This window comes from Panthera pardus, unplaced genomic scaffold, assembly GCF_024362965.1.
Source record: "Panthera pardus isolate Hobbes unplaced genomic scaffold, ASM2436296v1 HiC_scaffold_25, whole genome shotgun sequence".
NCBI classification, from domain to species: domain Eukaryota; kingdom Metazoa; phylum Chordata; class Mammalia; order Carnivora; family Felidae; genus Panthera; species Panthera pardus.
Window position 1 is genome coordinate 80,012,369 of NW_026526821.1, and position 17,098 is coordinate 80,029,466.

Consider the following 17,098-nt stretch of genomic DNA (forward strand, 5'->3'; position numbering starts at 1 on the left):
GTGGCAAAGAGGAGGGCATAAAATTTAGCTACAGGTCAAAGAAAGATACAGCTTACTGTTTTATAATCTTGTTCACTGTAGCTCTCTTATTTTCTCCTTTTTCCTCTCCTATTTTCCTCCTCCTGCCTACTCTCCAGAATTTAGCATCAGGACCATACTTTGAGACAAGTCTGGCTGCTTTTGCACTCAACTAGTTCCTTTTTAAGGACTGTGAGGGTAGGTTATAGGTGTTAAATTTTATTTTTTTTAAATAAAGTTTTCTTCCCTGAATAAACCCACCAAAAGACTTCAGATCTTTTTAATGGAACCCTTTAGATAGATTTCACAGAAAGTGCATCTGTGTGTACATTTTATGTGTATGTGTATAAAATGTTCATATATATAATTATATGTTTGTAGGTTTATATGTCTGTGTATATTTCATGTGTAGGCCTATCTGGCTACTTAGGTGATGGAGTAGAAATGTTAAATATGTGATTATTGAATTCTTTCTGAAACCCGAGCTCTACCAGGTTGTCTTGACTTTTGATAAAAGTTGTATAATTATAGGTTCTTTGATAGTTGGATAACACTCACAGTTGCTCCATCCCTGCGTCTTGTGTGCACATAAGTAAATATTTAATGGTTCTTTTCTAGTACAGCACAGATGCTTAAAATATTAATTGTGGTCAGCTAATTGTGTGGTTATTGGTACTCTTCTGAGAACAATAAGTCACAGCACCATTCTTTATTTTAGAACACTGCCTCACGTTGCTCTGATAATACAAAGGTGGACTGATTTCTCGTAAAGACATTTTAAAAATGGGACGTGACTTAGAATCACAAAAAAGTTTAGTTGTCTCTGGGGGCATTCTCAAGTAAGTCATTTATGTTCTACATTCTCAGAACTTCAGGCAGGTAGGTTAGGAGACCACGGTCCTGATTTTTTATAGTAAAAGTCTTCCCTGTTGTGAAGTAACACATCTGAAGTAAGGTCAGAATGATTGAGGGGAGGGAGATGCTGAAAAGCTGAGTTGGAAGGAGGCAACAGTGCAGGTGGCCTGGATGGGGGTGGGGAGATACCCCCACTGCTGGCGCAACTTATGCCTCACTTGTGTTAAGTCAGGAGTTAACAGGGATTACTTACCACTGTCCCTGTGATAACAGTGGTTCTCAACGTTGGCTGCACAATTAGAATCACCTGTAGGAATTAAAAAAAACACCTGCACATGACACCAATTAAATCAGATTCTCTAGGAGTGGACCTAGGCATCAGTATTTTTCAAAGTTTCCCAGGAGATTCCAATGTGCAGCCAAGGTCGGAATCCCTGTAAAATTTGAATAAGCTACAGAGAGGATGTATTATTTAGCTACTGGCTTTAGTTAGACCTGATCAATTATAATTAACCAACTGGGAATTCCTGGTGGAAACTTAAGGTTCATTCAGTAGCAAATGTTCATTGAGCCTCAACCTTGTACCAAATTCAAACTAACTGCTAAGAATATAAAGAAAGATATGGTTGATAAAGGAGTGCAGTCTAGTGTAGGAGATAGAAATAATAGTGTAATACAGGGCATATAGAATATTTAGATACAGGTGTTTCTAGGGTATTACTGGAAATACAGTAGTAGGGGCAGATAGCTGCTTAAGGTTTGGAATATGGAATGGCGTAGAAAGGAAATGAGAAGTGGTCAAGGTTTCACAGAGGAAGTGATGAGTTAAGGGTTTATCAGGTAGAAAAGGGAGGAAAGAGGAAGTTTTTAAAGAAAGGTAATAGCATGCAATGTGAAGAGATTGAAGGAATACATGTTCAGGTATTTGTAAGTTATACAGAAAGGAAGATAGAGTTGGGTGGTAAAGTGCCTCATAAAAACAACATTCAGGAATATGGACGTTATTTTGCATGCCAGGTTGTCAAAGGGCCAAAGCAGAAGCTGGTCAGGTGTGAAACAGCTGGTAGTGTTGGAGGCTCTAGTAATTCGGACAACATGGACTTTGTTTAAAGGCATTTAATTTAGAAAGGATTTTCAAAATTTAAATTAAAAGTTAAATAAAATGGAATATTATTAAGGGAAATGAATGTGTTAAATTCAACCTGTAAGCGCCAGTTTGTTAGTACCTTCCATATAAGAGACCAGTATGGGATAATAAGCAAGGACAAGCTGTAAGATTTTATAGCATTTCTAAAGAAGTACCATAGAAATATCATTAAAAGTTGGGGTCACCTGGCGATGTGGAGATGAGAACATAATGAAAAGATTAGTAGTAATCTAGGTTAAATGTTCATTCTAACAAGCCATAAATACTTTCAAATAAGGTAGTTTATACACTTGTTGGCTACTCATTTCCTGTACTGTTAAGCTGTCAGCATTGATCATACCTTCTTCCCACCTCCATCTGTTACTTTACAGCTCCCCATCTTCACTGTCATTTGTCCTATTCTGCTTCTCTGTGTGTTGAACAAGGTTATGTTTGTTTCTGTGTTGGTTGGGATTTTAAGTTAACACTCTTGATAGTCCATACAAACTTTCTTCTGTTTCATCTTATATAGCATTTGGTTATTGCTCCCAAAATTTCACTGTGGGAAGATTCACCAAACCAAGCTACTGGTTTTAGTTTACAGTTGTTGTCTTTAATGCCTGACCCTCAGAATTGAACTGAGTCTTGGATGGAGAACCACCAATTTTCTATTTATACCATGCTGGTTATTATCACCATCAGAAACATTGTGCATTTGTTTAGATGACTCCCTACTTAGTCATTTTCATTACTGGAACCTTCCTCCTGTTTTTTTTTCTAGCGTTTCTTTGAGTTCTGTGACCTAAAATGAACAAGAATTAACATTTTATGATATTTATGTTGCTTTTTGCATCCTACTCCTTCCCTTAGTTAACTAGGATGTGTGCGTTGTAAACTCTTAAGTCTTCATATGCCTAAAACCATTTCTTTTCTTTTTTTTTTTCATTCAGCAAATATTGACTATCTGCTCTTTGTTAGACAATGTCTAAAACCATTTCTTAAATGATGGATTAGCAGTATAAAACTCAAGGGTGACAGCTATTTTCCCTTAGCAACTTGAAGATCATTAATTTTATTGTCTTTTGGGCTTTGTTTCTGCTAACGAGAAGTTGCTATCAGTCCAGCCATTCCTTTGTTGGTAACCTGTCTTTTATGGTTTTTCTCTTTATTCTTGCTGTTTTGTAGCACAGTATCTAGCTATTAGATTTATTTTTAATTATCTTGTTCATTCATATACTTTCTATCTAAGGACTCTCTCTTCAAGTCTGGAATATTCTTAGCCTTATCTCTTCAGTATTTTCTTTGCCATTCCCACTGTTCTGAACTTCTAGAATTTCTACTAGGTGTATGTACTTCTCAATCTGTCTTTTATGTCTCTTACCTGGTTTTAAAATATTTTTATCATTTTATTTTTCTATGCTACATTTTGGGTTAGTTACTCAGTACTTTTTCATTGGGCAACTCTCCCTTTGGACAGGTTTGTAGGTGAATCACTGGGTAAGGGATTCATGACTGGTGGCCTTTTATGTGTATATATGTATATGTATGTATTTAATTAAATGAAATAAGAGGACAGGTCATCTGCTGATGGTGACGGATTTTAGGGTAAAATAAATGACACATGGAAAGAGGTGAAGGTCACCAAGATGAGTGTACCATTCATTTCTTGGTTAAAAAGCTTTTATCTAAAATTTTTTAAAATAAAGATTTAAGGAAAATAACTGATAATCATAATCTTGATATTTTCCCCAAGTATTAAAGAGAATGCAATTGTATTAGCTGAGAACATAAGGTTTTTGCTTGTTTGTTTTTACTTTATATTAGCAGAAGGTAAGGAAGAGGGGTCTGAGAGTTAAAGGACCTGTATTTCATATTTGGTTCTGCCAGAGATTTTAAAAAAAAAAGTTTATTTATTTATTTATTTTGAGTGAGAGAGAGAGAGAGAGTGCAGGAGGGGGGTGAGTAGGGGCAGAGAGAGAGGGAGAAAGAGAATCCCAAGCAGGCTCCTCACTGTCAATGCAGAGCCCGACGTGGGGCTAGATCCCATGACTGTGAGACCATGACCTGAGCCAAAATCAAGAGTCGGATGCTTAACCGACAGAACCACCCAGGTGCCCCAGTGCCAGAACTTTTGATGAGTTATTTTGCCAATTTTTAAGCTTACAAAATAGGAATAATAGTATGTACCTTACATGTTGTTTTAGTACTGTATTGCTTTTATGAAGATCTTTGAGATTATGCAAATGTTTTGAAAACCGCAGCATTGTTCATAAGATATGAGATGCAAAAGTAGTATAACCCATAGATTTAAATTATTTTGTAAGTGTCATTTTTATGCTGTTGTCTCCAGATTAAAGTAGATAATGCGTTAGATGTATATAGCATTACTTTTTAGAGAAGATGTATGTGTGCTTTTTCTTTTGTCACCAGTTCCAAGTATTTTATTTTACTTGGTTTGTCCCAATGGATTAACTTACTAAAGGATTTTTAGAAAAACATGTGGATAAAATATTAGTCATTTAAATTAGATTACATTTATATTCAACATTTGCTATTTTTGAATAATTTAGAGAGACTTATTGTAAAAGCAACTGCTCTATGTAATGTAAAGTAGATGACATTTTTGTCCTTTTTTTTTTTTCAACGTTTTTTTATTTATTTTTGGGACAGAGAGAGACAGAGCATGAACGGGGGAGGGGCAGAGAGAGAGGGAGACACAGAATCGGAAACAGGCTCCAGGCTCCGAGCCATCAGCCCAGAGCCTGACGCGGGGCTCGAACTCACGGGCCGCGAGATCGTGACCTGGCTGAAGTCGGACGCTTAACCGACTGCGCCTCCCAGGCGCCCCGACATTTTTGTCCTTTTAAAAAAGGCACCAGAACTAAACTTTGTTAATTTGATGTAAGAGAACTTAAATTATACTTAATCTTTTTCCTGTTTGACAGGCAACCAGATAAACTGGTGGTGGTTTGGACAAGAAGAAGCCGAAGGAAGTCTTCGAAGGTTTGTCTCTTTTCAAAATTTCGTACCCAAATGTTGAATTTAACTTTTAGTTAAATTATTAAACTTCCGTAGTCCCATTGTAGATTTTAAAATATTACTTGACATGTTGGGTTATTTCTGATGATCTACTACTAAAATGGTTGATTAGGCATTTTGATTGTGTAACTGCAGTTCTATAAATGGGAGCCAGATACCTGAGTTTTGATCTTGGATTTGGTAGCCTTGGATAACATCAGTTATCTAGCTTCTCTGTACTAGTGTATTTATGAATTAATGATTAACTAGGTAACACTTACAAAATTGTACCTGAGATTATTTACTCAGATTCCAAGAGGATGAAGTTAGGGCACACTTAAGGAATGGTGAGTTCTTGGAGTCCATTGCTGGGCTGCAGTAGAAAAGGAGTTGGGTTTTTCAAAGATTTTAATTTAAAAAAAATTTTTTTAATGTTTATTTATTTTTGAGAGAGAAAGAGACAGAGCATGAGCAGAGAGGGGCAGAGAGAGAGGGAGACATGAATCTGAAGCAGGCTCTGGGCTCTGAGCTGTCCTCACAGAGCCCAATACAGGGCTTGAACTCACAAACTGTGAGATCATGACCTGAGCTGAAGTTGGATGCTCAACCGGCTGAGCCACCCAGACACCCAAAGGTTTTAATTTTTTGCACTTATAGCTTTGTGGGGAGTAGAACAGAATTTTTAAAATGTTCAGTAACAATTCTGCAGATACTTTAAAAATTCCATTCTGTAAATAAGTATGAATGTATTTCTATAAGCACATAATAATTACAAGCATGTTAAGGATGTTGATTTTTCCATAAGTAGTCCTGTGTGAGGAAAAAATTTATTCCTTTTAATTAAAATTAAATCAAGTTTAAATTTCAGAATTTTTAATATTTTTGTGGTATCTTGTCAAATTTTATTGTGGTAAAATTACATATAGATCTTAATTATACAATTTAAGTCAATATATACTTGTGTAATTAGTACTCCTAATAGCATATAGACTATTTTCGTCACTTTTTCCTTTGTGTCCTCCTCTGGTTAATTCCCAACTCTCAGAGGTAACCACTATTCTGATTTTTCTGTCACCATACAGTAATTTTGCCTGTTTTTGAATTTCATTTAAATGGAATCATACAGCAGTACTGTTTGGTGTGTGGTTTCTTTTGTTCAACATAATGTTTTTGAGGTTTATTCATGCTGTTGTGAATATGGTAGTTTTTTTTTTATTGGTGAGTAGTATTCCATCAAATGAATTTACTACAGTTTGATTATTTATGCCACTGTTGATGATTTGATTCATTTCCAGTGTATATTTTGAATATTCACTACTGCAAAGAGGTTTACTATAAATATTACCATAGCAGTATTTTAGGAGACAAATATTTTAATTTCTCTTGGGCAAATACTTAGGACTGAAATCAGTGGGTTGATACATTTTTAACTTTTAAATGTATTTCCACCAGCCATATAGGAAAGGTCCATTTACATCATATCACGAATGATATCTTCTTCAAAGCATATATTTATAGTTTTGGGGCATTGTATTTTGGACCTGTATTTTCTTATCCATTCACATATGAGAAAGAGTTCTGAAAATAGGCTTAGGGTCTTCTCTGTTTTGCTGGATATTGTTATTTTTGCCTAGTGGGTCTTAGGCTTTTGTGGAGAGGAATAATATAAGGTCATCCACTAAGTATGATAGATGAATATAACTATAACTATAAACTTTAGATTTAACATGTTTTTAGCTATCAACAGAAAATAATTTTCTCCTTTTAATAGTTAGATACTAATTATTTTCTAAAAAAATATGAAACATAATGAAATACTGTAGATTATAGACCAACTCATAATGCATACCCATATTTGAAGTAAAATACACCTTTATTTAATTGCATTTTCAAAAGTCAGTCAAATAACTTTTAAGGCCAAATTATTTTTAATATTGTATCAAATATTGATTGAATCCAGATAGTAAAATCCAAACATATGTGGCTATAGGTTGATTTTTCCCAGAATGCATATTTTCTAGAAAGAATTAATTCTTGTACTACTGTCAAATTGTGGCACTCTTAATATTTTAAATCCCTCCTGGATATTTCAGAATCATTGTGTTTCCTCTTAAAATATTATAGATGTAGTTTTTTTGAAAAAAATTTAAGAACCCACCATGTGTTAAAGCAAGTGCATAGTATGTTCATACATATGTGAAATGCTGTGTTATAAGTTGTACAGACAGCTAAAGAAAAGGGGGAGACTTAAAAATCAGTGTCAGAAATTATGAAAGAAATGATTACAATATTATTGTAAAAGTTAAGCAGGTAACTTTTTTTAATCTTAAGAAACTTGAAATACATGACATTTTGGAATTCTTTAAAACACACACACACACACACAAACTTGTCTCCAGCTATTTTTTATTAAATTAGTATCAGTTATACCAAAACCAAAGACTAGAACCATTTTATTTCTTCTGAAAGATACTTCTGTTTTCTGATGGTTTTCCTTTAAGATATACATTATTTGCTGCTGAGTCCCATTGAAGTCACTGAGGGAGAAAAAAAGATCTCTGCAACCATTGGGCAGAAAACATTCTAGTTTTTACTTTTAACTATGTTTTTGGAAAGAGTTTGAATTGCATAGTAGTCAATTTGGTTTTTGTCATCCATATAGCTTATTATTTCTCTTTCCTGATTCTGAGTATACCTGCCTTTTTTTTTTTTTTTTTTTAATTTATTTTTGGGACAGAGAGAGACAGAGCATGAACGGGGGAGGGGCAGAGAGAGAGGGAGACACAGAATCGGAAGCAGGCTCCAGGCTCCGAGCCATCAGCCCAGAGCCTGACGCGGGGCTCGAACTCACGGACCGCGAGATCGTGACCTGGCTGAAGTCGGACGCTTAACCGACTGCGCCACCCAGGCGCCCCAATACCTGCCTTTTTTTATATTGATTGATAGATTGAAACTTATAACTGAGACCCAGATAAATATCAGATTAGTGAGTAAAATAATAAGGCACACTACCTTATTTTTTTTTAATGTTTTTATTTACTTATTTTGAAAGAGGGAGCACGAGTGAGGGAGGGGCAGAGAGGGAGGGAGAAAGAGAATTCTAAGTAGACTCCGCTCCATCAGTGTGGAGCTCAATGCGGGTTTGATCTCATGAATCGTGAGATTATGACCTGAGAATCGTGAGATTATGACCTGAGCTGGAATCAAAAGTCATATGCTTATCTGACTGAGCCACCCAGGCGACCCTACCTTAATTAGTTTAAAGTTTAGTTCTTAGTTTAGTGCTCACTTTCTTTGGGCACATGTTTATCTTGATAGCTAAATATATAATTAGAACTCATTTTTTATTGAGAAAGTAGTTAACCATGGATAATCAATACAATGTGCAGCTTCCCTATCTCTTCTCCTCAAGTCATGGCATTTATAACAAAGATTTGTTAGGCTGCAGTTGATTTGTATATACTTAAATAAAATTATTTTTTGGTAAAATATATGGCAGTAGGAATCAAAGCAACTATGATAGTCCCCATAAATTATGGCAGAGTAGTATGTTGCCTTAAATATGGTTTTCCAACAGAAGTTTAAGCTCACAGAGAAATGGGAGGATTCCAAAGGGAAACCAGAGCTTTAAAGTCCTCACAAGCTTTTTGATGGCATTACCACCTTTACTTTCTTGCTCTGTGGTTGTGCTACAGCCTTTTACAATGTGCTGAGATAACAGGAGGGGCAGGGTACAGTTGCAGAGCTTTGCCTTATGGCGACAACTCTAAGGTAAACTCTACATGTGACATCTTAAACATATGGGTATATGCATTTTTATAAACCAAAAATTATCTATTTAACAAGTGACAGCTATATATTTTTAGTGAAATATTTTCATTTTGTAGGAATCACAAATAACAAGTGAATGTTTATTCTGTGTTTAGTACCATATTAGGTACAAGTCTTTTAGGGAAGGTATGACATGAAATAATTAGAAAGTAAGGCATTTTATAGAGTCAGTACCCTAAATTGAGAAATGTTACCTTTTTTCTAGGTTTGCTTTGGCATGTCAAAAGATCTGTCATATGATTAAAAAATGAGAAAAATCGTATAAGGGGAACTGGATAATGTGGCCTAATCCTTTTGTACTATTATCTGTATTAGATAGATTGCTGGCAAATAAAGAGACAACCTGCCTTTCTTAACTGTGCAAAGGAGCTGAATAGCTGTATGTGCGTTTCTGTGACTAATTTTTATCTTTTTTTTTTTTTTTTAACTTTTACTTATTTTAGAGAGAGAGAGAGAGAGAGAGAGAGGAAAGAGAAGGTGGGGGAGGGGCAGAGAGAGAGGGGGACACAGAAGCTGAAGCAGGCTGCAGGCTTCGAGGTGTCAGCACAGAGCACCTGACACGGAGTTCGAACTCACAAACTGTGAGATTATGACCTGAGCCTAAGTAGGCTGCTTAACCGACTGAGCCACCCAGTTGCCCCAGTGCCTAATTTTTTCTGAGAAAATCTTTTCTATTACTTTCAGTGAAGACCAATCAGGGTTCTTATAGTAGTGATGTTTGCAAGTATGTGCTTCTCCTAAATCAAATTCTTAAAAACATAAATTAATGTCTCTATGGATTTGTACAATTTTTTTTTTTTTTTTTTTACAAATCTATTTTTGCCCATATTGGACTTTTCATTCTTTTTCTAGGTTCAGATTCCTGAATTCAGTTGGAAGTGAAAGTTTTAGTAAGCTGTTTGAAAATAGGAATCTTTTTTTTCGTGTTTGCTACTATGTACATCCCTGGTTTCCTTTGCAATAAAATTTACTTCATTCTGTTTTCTGCCTACCATATAATATTTCGCTAACATTATAAAGGAGGTGGTGCCAGCTACTCAGCCAGACTAATTGATGTTGTTACAGTGTCCTAACTTAGCCAGGTTGTATAGACTCTAAAAGGAATATCAGAAAACCAGAGCTCTGACTTAGTTGGACCTTTGTTGCTGGGGACAGAGATGCTGAGTGGAATGGTAAGAAAATGGCAGCATATTAGCAACTTGGGAACTAACACCCTTACATCTTCTTTTAATAAAAAAAAAAAAAGATTTTAGTTTGTTAACCAGATTTTATTTTTGTTTGTTCAGCAATCTAATTTCTATTCTGTGATCGAAGAAGGAGGATTGAAAGAGGTCATTTAGAGTGCTAGCATTAGGGTACCTGAAGAAATTATCTGATATTACTATCTACTAACTCTGCCCAGTGATCTCTACATTCCCTGCTTTTCTCACTTTTGATATTTGTATTATCCACATAAATGTTAAGAATTTAGCGATAGAAGACTATTTTCTTGACCACTGTATGAATCAGAGATAGAGCTGGGTAAGATGTTGGTCGGGTGAAGAAATTTGAACTTGGAAATCATGTAGGTGGTTCTCCTACTGATTATTCATGTGGGTTCAGGCAAGCTATTTACTCTTTGATTACTCTGGTTTTCTTATCTGGATTAGATCTCCTAAGGGTATCTTCAGGTCTAAAATCCATTGATGGTCATTTTTTCATTATGAATTTTACAAATACTAGGGGCGCCTGAATGGCTTAGTCAGTTGAGCATCCAACTTTGGTTCAGGTCATGATCTCGTGGTTTCTGGGTTCGAGCCCTGCATCGGGCTCTGCACTGACAGCTTAAAGCCTGGAGCCTGCTTCCAGTTCTGTGTCTCCCTTTCTCTGTCTGCCCCTTCCCAGCTTGTGCCCTCTCTCTCTCTCTCTCTTTCTCTCTCAAAAATAAATAAACATTAAAAAAATGGGGCACCTGGGTGGCTCAGTCAGTTGAGCGTCTGCCTTTGGCTCAGGTCATGATCTCACAGTTTGTGAGTTTGAGCCCTGCATCGGGCTCTGTGCTGACAGCTCAGAGCCTGGAGCCTGTACGGATTCTGTGTCTCCATCTCTCTCTGCCCCTCCCCCACTTGCTCAGGTGCATGCTCACTCTCTCTCAAAAGTAAATAAACATTAAAAAAAATTAAAAAAAAGAATTTTACAAATACTGTATCTTTGCTGCTGTGGCTAATGAGAAAAATTCAGTTATTATACTCTTTTTATGTTTTTATTCTGTGGGGAGGCTATGAAAATATAATGATGGTGAGTTTGGAAAGACCAGAGGAATAGTCTGACCTACTATCACAGTACGTAAGAATTAGAATTGTCATAAATCTTCAAGATTAACTATGTAGAGTATGTAGAGTGGAGTTTTGATTAAGGATTATCTAAGGTAGGCAGAAATTTACTTTTCAAAATGGAGATTCTTGACTTTGTGAAGTTTTTGTTCTAGAATTGTCAGTAGGCATATTTCCATAAATAGAGGAATAGAAGAATCTCTAGAGATATTCTTTAATCAGTAGAACTCAGCTTTTTGCTGTTGGGTATAGTGTGCTAACTCTGTTGTGGTCAGTGTCTACTTCCCTTTCCTTCCCTGAAGTTTTATGATTGGACGGCAATGGAGAGAGAATAGAGAGAGAATTACTAACAATTTATGAGTTGAAGTGGGGAGATGCTGCTAAACCTATCTTATGCTGGTATCTTAACTAACAACATATGATAAGATTTGAATGGACATAAGTTTCCATGATCTTGATCCTTTCTCACTTCCATTTTGTGGGTTCATATCCAACTTCTGCCACTTACTTGCTGTGTGATCTTGGGCAAGTCCGTGTCTCATTTTCCTCATCTGTTAAATTTGTTCCTTGTCACACACCTGCAGTCATATCCTCTAGCTTCTTTCTTGTTATCATGAAAGAATTATCTATGCTTCTGGCAAAGGTCAATCTGTCTCCTTTTCCTACTGTTAAGGACATGACTCTAGTAATTCTTTCTCTTTTGCATCATTCAGTTTTCCCTCTTAACTGGATATTTACCATCAGCATTAAAATATTTTTATTAAAAAAATTCTCTCTGCCATTATTTTACCACTAAAGGCAGACTAGTTTTCTCTTTCTCTTACAGCAAAAATCTCAGAGGAATTGAGTGTACTTGATATCTTTACTTTCTTTTTTCTTATTCTTTGTTGAACCCTTTCCAGTCCAGTCAGGCATTTGCTCTCATCATTCCACTGAAATGGCTCTTGTGAAGTCAGAATTGGCTTCTGCTTTCTTAAATCCGATGGTTATTTTTCAGGTCTCATTCTGTCTAACCTATCACCAAGATTTGGCACAGATTGTCTCCCACTCCATGAAACATTTTCTTCACTGGACTTTCAGGATACCACACACCTCTGGTTTTCCTTCTGCTGTACCAACCCTCTTTTGCTGATTCCTCCTCACTTCCTGGACCTGTTAATGTTATGCTCCAAGGTTCAGTTCTTGAACATTTATATTCTCTATCTGTACTCTGTCCCTTGGGATCATATCCACTCTTAAGCTTTAAGTATCACCTATGTATGGTAATGATTCCCAGATTTATTCCAGCTGCCTGTTTGAAGATCTACACTTGAATATATAATATGCACCTTAGATTTAATGTGTATAAAACAGAGTTCCCAATCTTACTTTCCAAACCTGCTCTTCTTACAGTCTTGTTTTGTATCTGTTAATAGCAGTTCTCTTCTTCCAGTTGCTCAAGGGCAAAATCCTTGGAATCAGCCTTGGTTACCTTCTTTCTCTCATGTAGTCTGCAGATCTTGTTGTTTCTGTCTTGAAAATATAAAGAAAAAATATATCCAGAATCTGACCACTTTACCACTTTTCTACTACTTGAAGCCAAATCACCATCACCTCTCCCCAGGATTATTGCAATAGCTTCTACTTGGTCTTCCTGTTTCCTCTCTTATGTCTACAGCCTATTCTTGCTATATTAGTGAAGTGTGTCCTTTAAAACATAACTTAGAGCATCATGCCTTTGCTTAAAAACCTTCAGTGGCTTTCCATTTCACTCGAATTATAAATAAGTCAAAAGTCTTTGTAATGGCCTCTCAGAGCCTTATATGACTGGACCCTCCTTATTTCTCCAGCCTGGTATCCAACTTTGCTCCAACCACATTGGCCTTGTTGTTATCTGACTGACCTTTCCAGTTGCTGTTCCATCTCCTTAGAAGTCTCATCCCATGTATCTATGTATCTGATTCCTTTACCTCTGTCAGGCCTTCTCTCAAGTGTCCTCTTCTCAATGATGCCTTCTCTGACTATCCTGTTGACATTTGTTACTTTCTCTTGCCTCCCCTCCAGCCTTCTTTCTTCCATTTTTTTCTCCATAACACTTCCTCTATCTAACATACTGTATATTTTACTTAATTATTTTGTTTGTCTGCTTCTTTCTAGTATATCGTTAACTCCACTAAAGCAGATTTTTTTTTTTTTTTTTTTTTTTAACTACTCCAGTGCCTGGACAGTGCTTGGCAGATAGAATCAATTGTATGCGTGAATCAGTGAGTGAGTCAGTGAATGAATGAATGAATGAATGAATGAATGAATAGTAGCTACCTCATAGGGTTCTTATGCTAATTAAATGAGTTAAACATAAGTAAATTTCAAACTTGGACTGACACTTAGAAAGTACTCCATAGTGTTAGCTTTCATTATCACTTTCATGGAGTGTCCTGCAGCTCATAGAAAAGAAAACGGAGATGTCTTGGCATACCTAATCTTCCATCAGCTTTGACTGGAAATGCCACCACAAAGAAAGAACTATAGTGATGACTTCCAAATTTTGGGAGGTCCTTAGGGAACCACAATAAACCAGATTGACAAGGAAAAAGAATCTTTAAAATTACAAGTGCTAGAAATATTAACTCTATAAAAACTGTTTTCTTCTTTACTTGTCCCAAATAAACATTACAGTTTAATGGGAAATGAACTTAAATGCAAAGTATGCACTTTGTTTTTCCTTTTAAAGAATGAATTTGCCTTTAAGTTCCTAGATCAAAAAATATATTTTTTTAATGTTTATTTATTTTTGAGAGAGAGAGAAAACAAGTAGGGGAGGGGCAGAGAGAGAGGGGTACACAGATCTGAAGCAGGCTCCAGGCTCTGAGCTGTCAGCACAGAGCCTGACACAGGGCTTGAACTCACAAACCATGAGATCATGACCTGAGCTGAAGTTGGACGCTTAACTGACTGAGCCACCCAGGTGCCCCGATCACAAAATAATTTTTAAAATATTTCTCCTAAAAAATTTTTATCCAATCACAAACAGTAGCTTTTGAAAATATGAGACACCTCATTTTTGCATATTCTTGCATGTGATGGTGGGAGGGAGATAGTGAAATTTTGGTTACAGATAGTAATCTATAGCTATCATGTGATAGAACTGTCATGGCCCAACTTTAATGCTTGAAAAATCTAACTTGATTAATCTTTTTTGTTTCAAGGAGACTACAGATCTAATAGATAAACAGTGTCAATAAATTTTTGTAAATTATTAACATTGCATTTCCTGTACTTCATATTAAAGCCATTATTTTAACTATTCTGGTAGGCTCATAGCTGGCAACCTGGAATAAAAAATCCATACCGTGGTGTTGTAGTGTGGCCTGTTCCTGAAAACATTGAAATCACTGTGACACTTTTTAAGGTAAGTTCCATTTTTATAATTTATGCAACTTATTATTTTATAATCATGGTTCTAAATGACAGAATATTTCAGTATTCGTTGTTCTATATATTTGGGTCCAAATATATAGAATATGCATTGTTTTTGTGGATATAGCAGTTTATATCAATGCAAGTTCATGAGGGTATTTCATGGTCTATGAAATCAGAATAATTTGGGAGTCCTTTTCAACTTGTTAACAATTTTGAGATCAGTTGAAATACTTCTCTTACTACTTCCTATAGTCTACCCACAGGAAACTTAAAAAAAAATTTTTTTTAATGTTTCTTTTTGAGAGAGAAAGAGAGACAGATCACGAGGGGGGGAAGGACAGAGAAAGAGGGAGACACAAAATCAAAGCAGGCTCCAGGCTCTGAGCTGTGAGCACAGCCCAAAGCGGGGTTCAAACTCATGAACTGAACCATGAGATCGTAATCTGAGCCAAAGTGGGATGCTTAACCGCCTGGGCCAGCCAGGCACCCTACCCATAGGACACTTTAAAGTGCTTTATCGTAGAAAGTGAGGTTTGTGGAATTCTTTAGTCCTGAGCCTCATTTTGTTAGCCCTAATTGACTCATCAGAAGATATGTTTTAAAATTAGTATTCAATAAGTATTTTAGGGGCACCTGGGTGGCTCTGTCGGTTAAGCGCCAGACTCCTGCTCAGGTCATGATCTCACAGCTCGTGGGTTCGATCCCTGCGTCAGTCTCTGTCCTGACATCTCAGAGCCTGGAGCCTGCTTCAGACTCTGTGTCTACTTCTCTCTCTGCCCCTCCCCTGCTTGCACACTCTCTCTCTCTCAAAAATAAACATTAAAAAAATTTTTTAAAAACAAGTATTTTATTTATGTTAATGTAAGAAGAGAAATTTTAAATTGATATTTGATAAATATCTTAATGACATTAATATTTTACAAGTACTGTAGCTTAAAAGCAAGATTCTGGTTGTAAATTCAAAGGACAGATCCAAAAACATAGCTGTGTGTATAACTACCTGCCTGTTATACATACATGTTTTTTTTTCTTGAAAGTCTTCCATATTTCTTGAAACATTACAAAGTAGTCCTCACTGAGTTCCCATTAGGCACTAGAATGTTTACTTTCCTAACTCCTTACCTGCTTCCCCAAAATGGTGGGGAAAGATTTCATTTTAGCCTTTTTGAAAGTGGTAAAATTAGAAAACAATGCTTAATTTCTTCTTTGAATCATTCCAGTTGTGTTGAAGTTACTTTTGCTGGACAGAAGGAAGAAAGACATCTCATTGAGCATAATTTAATAATGTAAAGTTTGTGAAAATCCACTAAATATTTAAGGACATGAAATTTAAGTAGAGAAACATTATATGGCTTAGCATGAAATCAGTGTGTAAAAAAGTCCTTTTAATTTTGTGATCTAATTTATTAATACATTTATTCAGGAACTACTGCAGAGATCAGTAAAACAGAAGAGTGTGATGAATGTTAATATACTAACTCATGAATGGAATACTACTTTTAAATGCTCTGTATTTCACAGATATCTATTTTACAAAAGATTTTTAGCACTTTATGTTTTATAGTCTTGATATTACTGTTATTGACGTTATAACATTGCTCAATCGTGCTTGTCATATATATACATACTTAATTTGCCCAGAGAGAAATAAGGGGTGAGATAGTCACTACTCTTCCTTTTTTCAAGGAGGTTCAGGACTATCTGATAGTCCTTTAGTCAGCTGTACTAAAAGCCTGTTATTAAACTCCCTTTATCCATATATCTCTTACTGGAATGGTACAGTAAGCTTAGTAGGTAGCAGCAAGACCTTTGGAACATTTCCTATCATTCTCACACAGCAACCCCAACCAAGGTTGTATAATTATCCCTTTTGTACTGGTAAGGAAACTGAGACTAAAGAAGAACATGACTTGCTAAGTCACAGTGATTTAGCCCTTCTTCTTTCCTTCACATTGTACATCCTATTCTGTAATAAAAAAAAAAACACAAAACTGCTATGAATATAGATTACAACAGCAAGATCTCCGACATGCTTGAGGAAGACTTTTAAGTAATTTTTTGAATATTTTGATTTGATTTGCTGTTTACACTAGGAAAGAAAACGAATGGACATAGTTTTACAACTTGAAAAAAATGATGATAGAGTAAGGGGCTAGAATAGGGCTGATAAATAATTGACAGCCATGTGTTTGGGAAAAGGATGTGTACTAGCTGAGTGATTCTGAGTTGAAAGTGGCTGTTGAAATGGGTACTTGGAGGATTAAGAGATAAGTGTTGTTTTCAAGTACCGATGAGAATGTTCAGCATATCCTTATCACTGAACTTTTATGACTTTGAGTTTTAGTCTGTTGGAAGAAGAACTAATACCCATTTCTCCCCAGTTTGTTGTAGTAAACATTTTTGGTTAATTGTGATATTGAGGCAAACTTGCAACCATTTTAAATATTAAAACAATATTTTCAGTGGAGGCTTTTATCTCCCCAACTCCCCCTCTCTCCAGATTTCTAACAGAAGGGCAGAATGATAAAACAACTTTTTA

The 17,098-nt window shown here is 35.9% G+C and overlaps 1 protein-coding gene across 9 annotated transcripts in view; it reads left to right on the top strand.

Moving 5' to 3' along the window:
* Positions 1-17,098, top strand: part of EHBP1 (EH domain binding protein 1) — a 366,236-nt gene that overhangs the window by 93,474 nt on the left and 255,664 nt on the right. For all 9 annotated transcript variants that reach the window (XM_019433536.2, XM_019433609.2, XM_019433691.2 and 6 more), the window contains exons 3-4: positions 4,945-5,002; positions 14,453-14,548. In XM_019433536.2, the coding sequence (XP_019289081.1) occupies positions 4,945-5,002; positions 14,453-14,548 (154 nt within the window). The remainder of the gene's footprint in view (positions 1-4,944; positions 5,003-14,452; positions 14,549-17,098) is intronic.